Consider the following 17,510-nt stretch of genomic DNA (forward strand, 5'->3'; position numbering starts at 1 on the left):
ATATTTCTATATTTAAAATTTTATTACTTTTCTCAATTAAAAAACAATTCAGGGTATGATTTTAGTACCCTGCTATGTACTGAAGAGAACTAGTAAATAATGTTCCCTTGATTTAAAATAGGAAAAAACAGGTGATTCTAAAAGTTGGGTCAAATATAACAATCAATCTTAGAATATTTATACTATCTTTTCCTATAGTTAATAATAATTTCCAGGAAACAAGGTGATTTTTCAAAAGCCATCTGTTTAAATACATGGGGGCTTATTTTCATGAGACACAACTAGAAAAAAAAAATTTCAACTTTAGTATTCACACCTCAGCATTAATAACTGCCTTTTTCTTTAACCATGGTCTGTGTTTCCTTTTTGTAAGCTAGTTTAATTTAGTGTTTTGGCACACACTGAGTAAAAAACATTACCGTCTTTTACAGGGTTGCTTAAGATCACCCTCTTTTCCATAATATATTCCTTATTCTTCATAAATGACGGAAAGAAAACTCTTAAATATGTGAAGCAAACCATTTTTAAAAATACCAATTTCTGGTTTTAACACTGGTTTAAAAAAAAAAAAAATCCAAAATCTAACCAAAAGGAAGTCACAACAAACATTCTATAATATAAACAGACAGTATCCACATAGTTTATTTCTCACAGTTCTCCTGACAAATGATCATTCAAGAACATACTGTATACACAGATAAGAAGAAACATACAAAATGTTTTAAATGATGCACAACAAAATCCAGCAGTATAAAAGAATGCATGTGAACTCTTGCTCACTGCACAGACTAAATTTAATCACTTGTTTAAATAGTAATAAAAATACAATCTTTTATGGATCTTGTGCAGACTACAAAAGAGGGAAATTATTACCATATATATGATTTTTATATTAGGCAGTTTTCTTTGATGAGTTGTACTGACAACTCCAAATACAGAGGCAGAAGGCTGTGTATTTTAAAGGAATTAATGTTGTGAATTAGAGACTTTACACAGTTACTACCACTGGCACTTTTCACCATAGTTTGTACACATCACATGATCATCTTATATAACATTACATTTAAAAATATATCTGAGTGACAATTTTATAACATTCACACACCATGAGCTGGTTAAGGAAGCAGTGCCACAGTTGCCTCCTGTAGTGCTTCACTGTTGGTAATTAAGGACAATTCATTGTGGTTAAAAGAAATTAGGTATCAATATGATTAAGCAGCTCCAATTTACTAAAGGCCATCAATGACCAACACTGGGACAGTGAGTTCTTTTAAAGTGTATATCCTAGAAGCAAACACCATCATTGGTTAAAACTTTGTCTAAAGAAGTGAGTTTCTGTGCTGAAAACTATTTTCACAAAACTGAAGGCTACTAAACTGTTTTAATATAAATACTTTGTCTTCTCATTATCATATTTATCACCAAGTTCTTTGAAACCTTTGGAATTTACTCTCTCTTTAATGTGTGCTCTCGTTCCATTTCACCCATTTAAGATCACCACCTAAAATGCGGTGGTGAAAAATTCACCAGGGAAACCCTTTGCTCACCAGGAATGTTCAGCTGCTGAACAGTGATCTAGAGCCACAACGGTGCAGAGCTGTACTTGACGAGAACACTCAGGAAGCTCTCATGCTGTGAGTGTCATTTCTGGGAAAGCAGAGAATCTTTCCAAACTGTGCACATAATTAACAATGATACCATTGCTATGTGTTGAAGAGGACTAGTAAATGATGTTCTCTTCCATGTCATCTGTTTGCTGGAAAGTAGTTTGGGTCAAGGTAATTATAACTGGTGCCCTGAGACACACAGTAGTCTCTGTCTAAGAATGTCTCTGACCTATAAATAGGTTCTAATTGGTGATCTTCCTTGTGAATATCTGTTTCATGTAGGCTGCAAAGAAAAAAAGACACATATCATTACAAGGTATTGGATGCATTTTAGTCTGTGTATTACAAAGCTTCCTCACAGCTCTCCCTGTTTAAATCCATTAATCTATCAAAATCTCTAATGCAAAGTTACCTGATATGTGGTATGATTACAGGAAAAAATTAATTGCCTAGAACAACAAAGTTTAATTCACTAAGTGTGACTATTAATATTTTCTATGTTTGGAAATCAAATTCACTAATGGCTGAGAAGCTCTTTTCTTGTCTAAGTTGAAGACTGACAATGAAGAAAATACTTACCAGTCTGAACAAGAATCACAGAAATCCAAAGACATTTCTGGAGGACAATCCTGGCAATGCCATCGAACACCCTGGATGGGTTCTATGCCACAGTTATCACACTATAACAGATTCAGAGAGAAAATGTATTAAATTATACTGTTCCACGACTTTTTATTCTCCACAAGGAAACATACGATGTGCACATAGACATCTTCTCCTATCTCTCCATGCACAGGACAGTAATATACCACACAAATGGTTATATGTCAGAGATAATTTCTAGCAAACTAGGTAAAATTCCATCCACTCAACATCAAGGTATGTGTGAGAGGAACGTTAGAAGGGATAATCTTCAATCAGCTTAAATGTATTTAAAAATTTTTTAAAGTAAATCATCTTCAACTTGGGTGGTTTTGTTATTTGTAACCATCTACTTGAAAGGTACCTCAGACCACTGTATGATGACTATGGTTGAGAAACAGAGAGTTAATACCATAGTTAAAACTATCCAAATATGATACAGAATTGTTTTAACAGGTTCTCTTGGCTGACAGGAACGCAGGCAACAGTAAAATTCTGTCTAAATTTTATCTTATTGAATCACTCTCCAAAGCCTAAAGACTCCTAATAACCAATGCCCATCAGGTGAAAAAGGCAGATCTGGCTCTTTTTCAGCGTGGTGGCATCATGATAGTCCTCAGAGTATTCTGTGCACTTTTGGAAATCAAAGGATATATCATTTCTAGTTTCTTTGATCATCTGGTCAACTATAGTGGCTGCCAGACTGGCAAACAAGCCATGGCTGGGTTTTGCAGCAAAATTAGGAGAAGGGAAGCAAGTTTCTTTTTGAAAGGCCAGAGCTGCCAGTTAGGAAAATCTCTAATGGAGAAGTAGGGTCACTGAAAGATCAAGAGGGAAAATCATTTAATATAGTATGATTACTGCCTACTCTAGAGGATCAAAGGTACAACTTTGTTTTCAATTTGGTTTACCAGTCACAGCACACATCAATACTTTCCTGTCTACCCACCAACACCACCAAGTTTATGGTCTCATTATTACTTCCTCCAGTCCAACCAAGTCAACTCTAATGCCTAAAGGCTTCTCAAGCTTGCCAATCTTTATTTCCATGGCCACCAGTCAAGTTCAGGACACCCTCATCTTTTGTCTAAATTATCAAAAGAATCTCTAACCGGTTTCCTTGACTCTAGTCTTGCCTTCCTCTAATTAAGTTTCCATACTATGGCCAAAATGATGAGGGGAAAAGCTGGTCAGTTTCAAACCCACTGCTTTCCTAAAGATCATCACCCCCAATAGTTTAAGTAACTAGAATGATCTTTTCAAAACGTAAATTTCATGTTACTTTCTGCTTAAAATCATTCAATGGTTCCCCCACAACCTCAGGATAGTGTGAGTTCCTTGGCAAAATTTCCAAGGCGGTGCAAGCAGCCTCTAACTACTCTCTAGTATGTACTCTAGCCACACTCAACTATTTTGTTTAACTTCTCTAAATACCTTATGAGAATGAAAACAACATAAGGGCAAGAACTGAGTCTGTCTTGTTTACTGCTGAATCTCTAGCACTTAGCAAAGTGCCTGGAACATAATGTGTGTTACAAAATTCTGCGGAATAAGTATATGTATTTCTATTAGCCTCTCAATCAGAAAGGGGAAAAAAACCCCATTTCTGATCCATGGACAACAGCAACAAAAAGAGAAACAGCTAAATAAAAGCGCCTCACATTTTACCTCAATTGATAGCTACCTGTATGTTTGTCTTCACTAATACACTCTTCACATCAGGAACGATGGCACCACTACTTTGTATAAATGAATGGGATAAAAGATAAACTTTTTTCCTACATGCTTAGCAATTCTGGAGTTTAACACTACAGAAACCACTTTAACTCTTATCACCCTTTTAAATTAAATGAATACTCCAGCCTGGCCAACATGGTGAAACCCCATCTCTACTAAAAATACAAAAATTAGCTGGGCGTAGTGGCGCACACCTGTAATCCCAGCTACTTGGATGGCTGAGGCATAAGAATCGCTTGAACCCAGGAGGCAGAGGTTGCGGTGAGCTGAGATCATGCCACTGCACTCTAGCCTGGGCAACAGAGCAAGACTCTGTCTCTAAATAAATAAAAAAATAAAATTAAATGAATACTAAAATTAAGTAGAACTTACCTTAAAGCCCACATGTTGCACAAATCCACTTTCAGCTTGCATTTGCTGAAGTTTCTGCTTCTTTAACTTTTTAAACTGTAATAGTTCTTTATATTCAGGTAAATTCCTATACATAATAGGAATACTTTCGTCATCCTATCAAAAAAAACAAAATAAAAATGTTGGTTTGGTAATGAAAATGAATTAAGGGTAAGAAATACTGATACAGAATATTTTTCTACTGATATTTTTCATTTTTAAAATACCTTTTAGTACTCATAGAAAATTAGTGCTGCTATTAGCAGTATTTTCCACTAATGCTTTTGGAGGACTTTTCTTTAAACACAATAGTAATTCTGAATTGTAGCAGACTACTTCAATGCAGGTAAAAGGGAAGCACAGCCATGATTCTCACCTCTGTTACACACTATTGCAAACCCAATCCCATCTTTACATTTTCACGGTTACCTGAGTGACCTGTAATCTACTTCTCCCTCATTTAAGGAAGTTTCTCTTCTCCAATCTAACAGGTTCTTACATTTGCTCCTGTAAACATGACACTTTCTCAATAATAAACAAACCAATCTCTGCTCTTGTGTTTTGCTCTGTACTCCCAATGATCAAAGTAGAACACTTCTCTTTTACTCAACAGGATGAACTGAGTTACAAAGATGACTATTTACAATAGACTGTAAAAGAAATAAACAGTAAAAACTATATAAATGAATTAAGCAGGCTAGGTGCGGTGGCTCACGCCTATAATCCCAGCAATTTGGGAGGCCGAGGTGGGCAGACCACTTTAGGTCAGGAGTTCAAGACCAGCCTGGCCAACATGGCAAAAGCCCATCTCTACTAAAAATACAAAAATTAGCTGGGCACAGTGGCACGTGCCTATAATCCCAGCTACTCGGGAAGCTGAGGCAGGAGAATTGCTTGTACCTGGGAAGCGGAGGTTGCAGTGAGCCAAGACTATGCCACTGCACTCCAGCCTGGGAGACAGAGCGAGACTCCGTCTCAAAATTTAAAAATAATATATTAAATTGAAGTATCCCTTAATAAACTGGTCTTCAAGGTATAAAGTCTATTTATGATTCCGAACTTTAAGATACATATGTTCAGGACCATCCCCCACCTCCCAATTGACAGCAGTTTTCTACTCAAAAATGTTAACATGCAAAATTCGTCTATTTAAAATTGCTGACAACACTGTGGTTCATCATCCTAGACAACTTCAAGATTATCACAGATGCCCAACTCGCTATTTCTGGCCTCTAATCTTAGACTGATTCTACTGAAATGATCTTCATCTTCATTCCTTCTCAGAGTCTCCCATTCCAACAGCCATACCTTGGACCTTGCCTTCAACTCTAAGTATTTCACATCCAAAATATTAAGCTTAGATTTCCTACCTCCACTGTTATTCCTACTTCTCTCATATTCTCACCCCAAATAATCAGCTTTTTTTTAAACCTCATTGAAATTTCTAATCACTATTCTGCTTCCTATTCTCCCAATTCATTTGTGCTCTGCCACCCAGGATCCATTTCTTTCCTTTGCTACTCATGACTGATCCCATGCTCACTAATTTCCTAAAAGCATCCGCAATTCTCTGATCCATGTTCTGTAAATTCCCAATCCTGGACCAGACAAGCCCTACCCCACCCATTCCTCCTGCTACATTAGGTATTAAGTGCTATGTTATTTTACATCAAGAAAACAAAAGCTTACACAAAGCAGCCCAAGTCAGAAATCTAAGTGTTATCCTCAGTTTTTCACTCCATTTTATATCGAATGTAACAAATCCTGTCATTTCTTAATATCTTCTACAATCGCTCTCAAATCGGTCCTCTAGTATCCACCCCCTCCTTTGCCCCTACTATTACTTAAAAGTTCCCAATGGTTTCCTGACTATTTACAGCATCAAGTCCAAAGTCTTCAGCTGAGTAAAAGATTCTTTACAATTTCACACTTCATCGATCTATCTCCCACTTTTTCCTGTTTTTTTGCTTTGTTTTGTTTTTGTTTTGAGAGAGGGTTTCTGTCACCCAGACTGGAGTGCAATGGTGGGATTCCCTGCAACCTTAACCTCCAAAGCTCAAGCAATTCTCCCACCTCAGCCTCCTGAGTAGCTGGGATAACAGGTGCACACCACCAAGCCTGGCTAATTTTTGTGTGTGTGTGTGTGTGTGTGTGTGTGTGTGTGTAGAAATGGGTTCATGTTGCTCAAGCTGGTATCGAACTTCTGGGCTCAAGCGATTTGTTCCTCTAGGCCTCACTTATTGCTGGGATTACAGCACAAGCCACTGCGCCTGTCCCCACTATCCATTTCAAATTCTTGTCAACTAAAGATGTTAGATGATTATTACCATCCTGTGTCACCACTGAGAAAGACAACAAAAGTAATGCTATACACTAATAAATAAGTGACCCAAATAATTAGATAATATAGTAAGAAATGTCACAATGAAATTTACTTAATTCAGGTATTTTGCAAATGCAAAGAGTGTAAACACTTTTAATTTTTAAATTTGCATTTAAATGCTAAGGATATGATTACATGTGATCAGCAAGGCTAAGGTTAAGAAAAGTTAAATCACCTCACACCTAGTAGGTGGCTACTACTAAAAAAAGAAAACAAAAAATAACCGATGTTGGCAAGGATGTAAATAAACTGGAATCCTTGTGCACTGCTGGTGAGAATGTAAATGGTACAGCTCCTATGGAAAACAGTATATGGTGGTTCCTCAAAAAGTTTAACATAAAATTACTATACAATCTAGCAATTCTACTTCCCAAAAGAACTGAAAGCAGGATATTTGTATACCCATGTCCACAGTAGCATTATTCACAATAGCCAAAAGGCGGAAGCAACCCAAGTATCCATCAACAAATGAATGGATAAAAATGTGGCATACAATGGAATATAATGCAGCCTTAAAAAGGAAATTGTGATACATGCTACAAAATGGATGAACCCTGAAGAGCATATGCTGGGTGAAACAAGCCAGTCACAAAAGGACAAATACTATATGCTTCCACTTATTTGAGGAATGCAGAGTAGTCAAATTTATAGATACAGAAAGCAGAATAATGATTGCCAGAGGCTAGAAAGAGGGGTGTTGGGGAGATGTTTAATAGGTACAGAGTTTGAGTCAGGTAAGCTGAGAGCTCTGGAGACTGGCTGCACAATAATGTGACTGTACGTAGCACTGCTGAACTCTATACTATAAAAATGGTGAGGATGGTAAATTTCATGTTATGTGTATTTTACCATAATTAAAACAAAAAATTTTTTAAACCTCATAGATTTCCTAATCATAATCACTTTAAACTTACTTAAAGGGGACTAATATCAAATGGAGCTAAAACTGTATACAGATTTTGAAGCCACAGAGTAAATAACATATAAATAATTGTTCTGGCTATTGCTTTTTGAAAAGAGAAACTAAAATCTATAAATTTTTCCAAAAGATGCTTCATAAATATACATTTTGAGTAGCTATTTTAAAGTGATCAGAATAATTTCAACTGGCACTCATTTTTAAATAAATAAATAAACTCAATAACAACAAAAATTACATCAAATCCAATCCACTCTACTGTATTTTGCCAATTTGTCAAACTGTACCTTTGGGTTTTGTTTTTTTGTGGGTTTTTCTGAGGGTTTTGGGTTTTTTTGTTTTGTTTTGTTTTGTTTTTTGAGACGGAATCTCACTCTGTCTCCCAGGCTGGAGTGCAGTGGCACGATCTCGGCTCACTGCAAACCTCTGCCTCCTGGGTTCAAGCGATCCTCCTGCCTCAGCCTCCCAAGTAGCTGGGACTACAAGCATGCGCCACCATGCCCGGCTAATTTTTGTATTTTTAGTAGAGACGGAGTTTCACCATGTTGGCCAGGTTGGTCTCCAACACTTGACCTCATGATCTGCCCGCCTCAGCCTCCCAAAGTGCTGGGATGACAGGTATGAGACACCGTGCCTGGCCTTTTTGTTTTTGTTTTTTTTAAGACAGAGTCTCCCTCTGTCGCCCAGGCTGGAATGCAGTGGCATCATCCAGGTTCACTGCAGGCCCAATCTTCCAGGCTCAAGTAATCCTCCCATCTCAGCCTCTTGAGTAGATGGGACTTCAGGAATGCACCACCATGCCAGGCTAATAATTTTTTCTTTTTTCTTTTTTGTAGAGATGGGGTCTCGATATGCTGCCCAGGCTGGTCCTGAACTCTAAGGCTCAAGTGATCCTCCTGCCTCAGCTTCCAACGGTACTAGGACTACAGTTGTGAGCCACCACGCCAAGCCAAACTGTACTTCTTTTAAGTACTCCACCACCACTCCTCATCTGGCCAATTTTTATCCATACTTCAAGTACCATCTTCACTGTCACCTTCTCAGGTCTTCCCCTGAAACTCTCAATCTAAATTAAGTACCTCTTAAATAATTATGTTAGCATCTATTTTTCCTTTGAAGCACTTTTTAATTTATTTTTTTGGAGAAGGAGCTTTTGCTCCTGTTGCCCAGACTGGAGTGCAGAGCCGCAATCCCAGCTCCTGGCAACCTCCACCTCCCAGGTTCAGGCAATTCTCCCGCCTCAGCCTCCTGAGTAGCTGAGATTACAGGCACGCGCCACCATGCCCGGCTAATTTTTTTTTTTTTTTTTTTAAGTAGAGACGAAGTTTTACCATGTTGGCCAGGCTGGTCTTGAACTCCCGACCTCAGGAGATCTGCCCGCCTCAGCCTCCCAAAGTGCTGGGATTACAGGCATGAGCCACAGTGCCCGGTCTGAGGCACTTTTTTAAATGTGTGATTTACTGATTTGATTACACATTTATCTTCTCCCACAAGACTACAATTTATGAGCACAAAGATCAGACATATTTTGTTCATAACTATGTATCTAACCCCTAGCAAAGCCTAATAGTAAATTTAAATAAACATTTCTCAGATGTACAAATCTAATCATCACAAAGTATGAAATTATACATAAATGCTAATGTTTAAGACACAGCAGATAGTCATTTTTCAAAAGACAGGTTTAAAAGGAAATTAAAAAATTTTTATGAATACAGTTATTAAGGTGGTTTGATATCAAAGTATACAATCAGTATTTGATTAATCTAGCTATAGAACAAAGGAGCTTACTTTTTATTTGATAACTTTTCATTAAAATATCCTTTTCCAATTCTATATAATCAGAGTATTAAGGAAGATATAGGGTAATCTTTATGTCCTTTAGTCAAGGAATCAGAATCCGGTTAAATATTGAGAAAGTAATTTCAGGAATAGTAAAATAATAAAAAATATTAACAGCAACAAAAAGAAATCCCTATATATGTAAAGTAAATAAAGTGAATTAATATCCAACCATGGCAACAACTGAGAGGAATTATTTATTCCAAGATAATTTAAAAACCAATTTGACTTTACTTCTGTAGAGGGATATATATATATATAAAAGACAAAATAAAGAACTGAAAAACAAACTGTTTTCAGGAACCGTATTAATAGTAGTGTTGGTTATTAATATATTCTGAGATTGTTCTGAGCAGTGTGAGACAAAGGAAGTGAGAACTGTGACTTTTAACCTGGAGAAAGGAGATATATATTTAAGATCAATTAGGGTAGATAAAAGTCCTAGAGTTCTTAAATTGAATTTGAAATTAAAATATGAACTTAATGATGTCTTTCATCCTTAAATAAAATAAAAATGTATCATATTTCCCAGCTCTGTCCATTAACAGGCCTAGAAACAATGGTGAACCCAACAGCAAGTAACATTACTACAGTCAGGATATAGTCTCTAAATACCATTTCCCAGTAAAAAGAAGGACTGACTCTGGGTCTGAGGCAGGAAATATACAAGATAAGCCTGGATTTTCCTTGTTAAAACGGGTATTAAAGAAGCTATTAAACACTATTAGAGTCTTATCAAAAGAACTTAGAAGCCAATTTAAAGAGGCTACAACTATCCAAAAATGGGCCAGTTTGAACACTAACAAAGGCAGTAACATCAATGAATTGAACTACATTAAATACATTTACGGCCAATAGTTTATAAGAATACAAAAAAATTTTTAAACCTCATTGGTCATCTTTGAAGGATATGACAAAATGAACTCATTATTTTAAAAACCAGAAAATAGGTCAGGCATGGTGGCTCATGCCTATAATCTCAGCACTTTGGGAGGCCGAGGCAGGCGGATCACGAGGTCAGGAGATCGAGACCATCCTGGCCAACATGGTGAACCCCAGCCTCTACTGAAAATACAAAAATTAGCTGGGCATGGTGGCACACGCCTGTAGTCTCAGCTACTCAGGAGGCTGAGGCAGGAGAATCATTTGAACCTGGAAGGCAGAGGCTGCAGTGAGCCGAGATCGCACACTATATAATAAATTACCTTTTATAAATATGAAAATTATGTTGTGTAGTATCTGGGACTTGCTCCCAAATAATCCAGAGCAGAGTTGAGGTGGGTAGGGAGGGAGTAGAGATTAAAATAAGGTAGCCTCAGGTTGATAATTGTTAAGGTTCATTATACTATTCTATTTTTGTATATGTTTGAAATTTTCCTCACAAAAGCACATTACTTAAAAACTATACATGTGACTTGTTCATTAAAAGAAACCAACATTCTCTGAAGAGTGGAATAATGAGAAAATCCTACTCTCTTCTATACCTTGATGTGTATAATAACTACATAGGTAACTTACTGATGCATCTTCAACAGCAGTGCTCATGTGGCTATGAAAACAAGATCGGTCATCATCTTCATCCATATACACTGGTGGTTCATGGGAAGTCATGAAAGTGGAAGGCTTAAAGAGATGCTTATTAAGAGGGTGCTGTCGTCTGCTTGTTGAAGACTAAATAAGAAAACAAATTTTTAATTGGGACAGTGAAAAATCATTACAAGAATCAGAAATATAAAAAATACAAATGTTACTTCCAACAAGTCTATCAGAAGAATTTCACTCTATCCTTTAGCATACTCTTATGTTGTTGCTTTCTCTATGCTTTCTGTGTTTAATTTTAAGCATAACTAGCCTTAAAAAAATTTCTTTTAAATGTAGGGGAAATACTCCAACAATGGTAAAATGAACCACATGCTCAGTATCTAGCTTATATTTGTATCCCCAGCATTTATCATACTCTTGGCAGTCAAATGCTGGCTGCACTGAACTCTTATGATCATCTTATAGAAGATCAGAGAGGATGAAGTGGCCTATGCCAGGAATAAAACTACCCAATAAAAGGAAAATATCTATAACATTATGAATATCTGAAAATACTTATCTAACATTGATTGACTGCTTATTCTATGCCAGGGGTGTCCAATCTTTGGCTTCCCTGGGCTACATTAGAAGAAGAATTGTCTTGGGCCACACATAAAATACACTAACACTAAAAAAAAAGAAGAAACTATTGTAATGTTTTAAGAAAGTTTATCAATCTGTCCTGGGCCACATTCAAAGCTGTTCTGGGCTACAGGTGGTATGTGGGCCATGGGTTGGACAAGTTTGCTCTATGCTAATGTCATTTAATCCTTACAACATTCCTATAAAGTAGTTATCATCATCTCTAATTTAAAGATGAGAAAACTGAGGACAGGGAAGTTAGGTTTCTTGTTCAGTGTGTTGCAGCTAGATAGTGGTAGAACAAGGATTATAAACTAGGCCTGTGTGGTGCCCAAATTCTCACTTTCTACCACTATGCTGCCTGCCTGTCTTGATCAATAGCACAGTCACAAAGAACACCCTCAGCTACACGGAGAACCATCATTTCACCTGCTTCCAGATTTAAACTTTAACCATGGCAAGCAATCATTGTAAATATAGCTGTACTAGATCTTCACAGCCAAAATACAGTACACCTAAGGGAAAAAAACACATGTAGGTTCTCCAGTATTCCTTTTGTTATCATTATCCAGTGTTAACTATGAAAACATATGGTTACAACACATCTATAACGTTAGCTTAGAAATTAACCATGAAAATTAGAACTCTTACATTAAACACTGATTAACATAAGGTTCCGATATTCCACAGTTATAGGATGAACTCTACATATCTAGCACAGGTTATGCTATATTTGGTGGGAAATCCAAAACATTTAAAACAATTGGCAAATTAAAACAAGCTTCCAAAGCTTGGTTAAAAAAAATTTTTTTTTAAATGTGTAAAACATGAAACTGTATAGACAATATTCTTAATGTAAAAGTACATTAAATAGCTTCAGTATGGAAGGGTAACAGCACTAGATATACTCTTAGCTTCTCTTTATGAGAAAGATGGCAGTGGTGGGGAGGGGAAAGTACCAGGATAACTTACTAAGGAAACTTAAAACAGCCAATTAGGTGTCTTTATTTTTTGCTATTACAAGAAACTGGCCTTTTTTTTTTTTTTGAAACAGAATCTCCCTCTGTCACCAATGCTGAAGTGCAGTGATGCAATCTCGGCTCACTACAACCTCCACCTCCCACGTTCAAACGATTCTTTTGCCTCAGCCTCCCGGGTAGCTGGGACTGCAGGTGTGTGCCACCATGCCCGGCTAATTTTTGTATTCTTAGTAGAGATGGGGTTTCACCATATTGGTCAGACTGGTCCTGACCTCGTGATCTACTGAACTCGGCCTCCCATAGTGCTGGGATTACAGGCCACCGTGCCAGGCCGAAACTGGCTACATTTTAATGTAGTGTCCTGTTTGGGAAAGAAACAGTAGCTTCTCCACCGTAGAAGGCAACAGAGAATAGTAGAAAAAGCGTGGCACCAGAATGAGAGAGAATCAGTGGTTCCCAGACTTAGCAGCTAAGTGACCAGATAATTCACTCAACATACCCGAGGGCCCAATTTCCTTATCTAATAAAAGGTTTTAGAACAGTAGAGTCTGGCTCAGAGACCCTCAATATAACAGCTATTAATATTATGTCAGTAAAGTGAAGATGGTAAGACTATTTATACTTCAAGAATTGTAGTAAGGATTAAATAAAATATTTTATTTTTTTAAAGACATGGGACCTCTCTATGTTGCCTAAGTTGGACTCGAACTCCTGGCCTCAAGTGTTCCTCGTGCCTCAGCCTCCCAAGTAGCACCTCCCAAGGTGCACACCACTGTGCCTGGCTTTAGAATAAACCTTTCTATTCTTGGATTTATATAGCATTATCTACAAAACAGAAATTGATTGTATTTATTAAATAATCAAATATCCTAAAAACTTTACCCTCACAAAGCCCTTTCTAACATATTTTGAATCTAAAATCTTTCAAGTAGCACTCATTCATATTACTCCTAAGAAAATAATGAAGAATCATTAAAGCTCACAGAATTTCACTGAGTAGCAATAATGGAGTCCTTACCCTGCATTTATGCACAATATAAGGAAATGCTTAGAATGAACAGAAGTTTTAAAATACAGCAACACTATTCTGTCAAATGTGTACATTTTTACATAGTCATTCTTTAATAAATTTAATCTACAGTTTACTTTCATGTATTTTCTTTTACCTTTTTGGAGTATATATATAAGTTTGGTGTTCTGCCTGGTACTGGAATGCCAGCTTTCGTTAGCTTTATGAAATACTTCTGTACTCGGCTGGCAACCTAAAGAAACATGACAAGTCTCTTAACACAATGAGATGACGTACAATACCTGAGTTGTTTTTAAAAACTAAAACGTACATGAGTATCTAATGAATGCTAAGAATTCAATACTCGTCAAGAATCTAAAAATAACAATAAACTGTCACCAAATACACATATATTTTAAAATCTAGGCCAAACAAAAATTATTCAAGTAAATTTAAATTTGATTCTAAAGCTAAACACATATTTCAACTTATGAACACTTGCGTCTGTAGTATAAAAACACATCTATTAATATAGATGGGAATATGAAGGAGTAAACTGCAAGATACATTTTTAGAAAGACAACCAGGGAATACTAAGGCAATGAAACAAACCTGTTTGCACAGTATAACCAAAAAGTTTACAATTAGTATACTTAGTAAGCATTCAAGAGAAACTAAGTCCATTATATGTTCATTTTTTAATATTTTGTAATGCTCCAAAGCAGAAGTATCTCAAGTTACTTGTTTCTGAAATCAACAAAAATATATACAATTTAAAAAAAAAAAAAAAAAAAAAAAAAAACACATACTACAGCACTCTGTAGCTGAAAGTGTTATGGCAGATCGCCCAATGTCAGCATTATTCTCCTTTATTAAAAAACTACCAAAAGCATGCCAGCAATCTGCAGTCATCTCCTCAATTACCTGTTTTGCTGTCCTGTTGCCCAATTCATCTGCTATCTTCTGCCACCGTCGAGATTCTACTTCTTCAGGAGGGTATTTGATGAGTAGCTGTTCCAGTTTTTTCTAAGCCATACCCAAGACCAAATTTAAGAAAATATGTATTTAATTTTAAATACTGTATTTCTAAATAAATACATTCACATTTCATTTCTAAGTGTAATACTCTCTCCCACCTTTGGGGGTTACATTATTAGAAACCCTCATGGTAGGAAAAATTTCTAGTTAGAAACTTAAGACTTCACAGGGAACAATGAAATTAGAGAATAAACTTATGAAAGAGTTTACAAAAGTTTTCTATTCACACAAGTAAAAAGATCTCATAAGAAAACAGAAAATAAGTAAACAAATTGGTAGATTACACATTTTAGTGATTTCCACTGACCATCTTTTCTTACTAGACTATGTCTTTCCCCTTACTTTTTTTTTTTTTTTTTTTTTTTTTTTTTGAGACGGAGTCTCGCTCTGTCGCCCAGGCTGGAGTGCAGTGGCGCGATCTCGGCTCACTGCAAGCTCTGCCTCCCGGGTTCACGCCATTCTCCTGCCTCAGCCTCCCGAGTAGCTGGGACTACAGGCGCCCACAACCGCGCCCGGCTAATTTTTTGTATTTTTAGTAGAGACGGGGTTTCACCGTGGTCTCGATCTCCTGACCTTGTGGTCTGCCCGCCTCGGCCTCCCAAAGTGCTGGGATTACAGGCGTGAGCCACCACGCCCGGCCTCCCCTTACTGTTTTAACAAAAACGTGTAAATTCACTTAAATTTCAACTATTAAAAGAAGCTTTTCCTTCTTTTGTGTGGCCCTTTATTCAAATATTTGATTTTAATATTCCTTCTTGTCTCCTATATCTTCTCATAGTTGCAGAAGATGCAGAAAAATCTGGATGCTTGAAATAAATAAAGATTTCCCAAAGCTTTTTATAAACTGCTAAATGTATAGCTGTGGGGTTAATAACCATATGAGACAAAGATGTGCCTCAAACTTCACCCACTAACAACCCTAGCCATTAGCCAAAAAAAATGTTAGCTGTATGCCAACGCTGACTGGCTTCTTCATCTCCCTTTGACAACAAAAATAAGAATGCACTTTGAAGCTCAGTTTTACTGGCCTCAGATTTTTCTCTCTCCCAAAGCTACATTACAAAAACATCTATTTTATTCCATCCACTTCTACTGCCATCTCAAAACCCAGGTTCTTTCTTTTAAAATTATCCCCAAACAAGAGTTTACACATTCTGAAAATCCAAAATTCTTGAAGTATGCAAAAAGGTATACAAAAATAAGTCTAAATATTTAAAACTCATGGTTAACAGGTATCACAAACAACAATATATACCTGACTCAAAATATGGACTCTTTTCTTTTTGAGATGGAGTCTCACTCTGTTGCCCAGCCTGGAGTGCAGTGGCACGATCCTGGCTCAACGCAACCTCTGCCTCCTGTGTTCAAGCAATTCTCCTGCCTCAGCCTCCCGAGTAGCTGGGATTATATATGCACATGCCATCACGCCCAACTAATTTTTGTATTTTTAGTAGAGACAGGGTTTCACCATGTTGGCCAGGTTGGTCTTGAACTCCTGACTTCAAGTGATCCACCCACATCAGCCTCCCAAAGTGCTGGGATTACAGGCGTAAGCCTCATAATATTGACTGTAATGTTAACTGTTTACTTTTATTTTTTAAGCCTACACAATTTTGAAATATCTATTACCTGTTCTTCAACAGTCCACAATTGGTTAAATGTTTCAGGTTTGGTATCATCACACAGGCGTCCTCTTATCATCTGCATGTAAGACAAGGCTTTTGTCAGAGAGAAAATAACAACATCTAACCTGTGATATAGCCAAATAACACACAAATTGTGGAATTTTTAAATTACTTTCAAAATATTTGAGTAAATTTTTTTTAATGTATATGCTTTTTGTTTTTACTGTTTACAAAATGCCTTCACATTATTTTATTTCGTTTGGTTTTATACTCCCAGCAATCCTGTGAAATACATAATAGTACTGTAACTTCATGTTTTAAAAAAGGAAAAGGAAATGTGGGCTCAGAATTGAAAAGTAACATGTCCACTGAGGGTCATCTACTAAGAGTGGCAAGGCCAGGACTCAAATCCTGGTCACATTTCACTACACACAAAGGAGCTACTATTTTTAGACTAAATACTATGTGTCAGATACTGTACTAGGCACATTGCATACACTACCTATTTAATCCTCAGCAACAACCCTACAACATAGGTAATATTAACTACATTTTATACAAAAGGAAACCGCAGCTTAGAGACTTCAACATAAATGATGTCTGAAGGTTCACGGCTAGTAAGTTAGGACTCCAACCTAAATTTCTCTTAATTTCAAAGTTCCTATCTCCTTTACCTTCCAGTGAAAGACCGCTTTAATTTTAAAAACACAAACCACAAAATGTTAAAATGTTTTGTCTAAAATTCAAATTTTCCTACTCCAATATTTCACACTGCTTACCTGAGGACGACTGCTTGAGCCTTCTGGACCATCACTCAAAGGCAACATAGAATATGAAAGGGACTCTCCATCCTTCTTAGGATCTAAAGGACTTTTTGGTCTAGCAGGTAAACCTACTGAAAAATAAGACCACATACAGAACCATTAAAGCAAAACATTGCCAGATATTTTTCTACTTACATTCTTATCATATGATTTCTTACCTTTATCAAAAACTAGCTTAACTCTTCTAGTATGTCTTTTACGATTTTTAAATTCTCTTTCAAAGTTCCCAAGGCTATGGGTATATTGGTCCCATACGATCTCAGGCAACTGAACAACTCTCTGTGGATACGGAAGCCCTATATCAGCCTGGGGGCAGGGGAGAAAAAACAAGATAAAGTAAAAGTCTAAATT

General features: G+C 36.7%; 1 protein-coding gene across 10 annotated transcripts in view; it reads right to left on the bottom strand.

Annotated features, from left to right (window-relative positions):
• Window positions 1–613: 613 nt before the first annotated feature.
• Window positions 614–17,510, bottom strand: part of ZZZ3 (zinc finger ZZ-type containing 3) — a 122,107-nt gene continuing 105,210 nt past the window's right edge. For 8 of the 10 annotated variants that reach the window (XM_050804969.1, XM_050804995.1, XM_050805042.1 and 5 more), the window contains 9 exons: window positions 17,318–17,465; window positions 17,115–17,230; window positions 16,340–16,411; window positions 14,597–14,698; window positions 13,830–13,925; window positions 11,039–11,191; window positions 4,359–4,493; window positions 2,187–2,287; window positions 614–1,890 (listed from right to left, as the gene is read on the bottom strand). In XM_050804969.1, the coding sequence (XP_050660926.1) occupies window positions 1,746–1,890; window positions 2,187–2,287; window positions 4,359–4,493; window positions 11,039–11,191; window positions 13,830–13,925; window positions 14,597–14,698; window positions 16,340–16,411; window positions 17,115–17,230; window positions 17,318–17,465 (1,068 nt within the window). In that variant the 3' untranslated portion in view covers window positions 614–1,745. The remainder of the gene's footprint in view (window positions 1,891–2,186; window positions 2,288–4,358; window positions 4,494–11,038; window positions 11,192–13,829; window positions 13,926–14,596; window positions 14,699–16,339; window positions 16,412–17,114; window positions 17,231–17,317; window positions 17,466–17,510) is intronic. The other 2 variants (XM_050805016.1, XM_050805049.1) reach the window with 1 other exon arrangement.

This window comes from Macaca thibetana, chromosome 1 (genome assembly GCF_024542745.1).
Source record: "Macaca thibetana thibetana isolate TM-01 chromosome 1, ASM2454274v1, whole genome shotgun sequence".
NCBI classification, from domain to species: Eukaryota; Metazoa; Chordata; class Mammalia; order Primates; family Cercopithecidae; genus Macaca; species Macaca thibetana.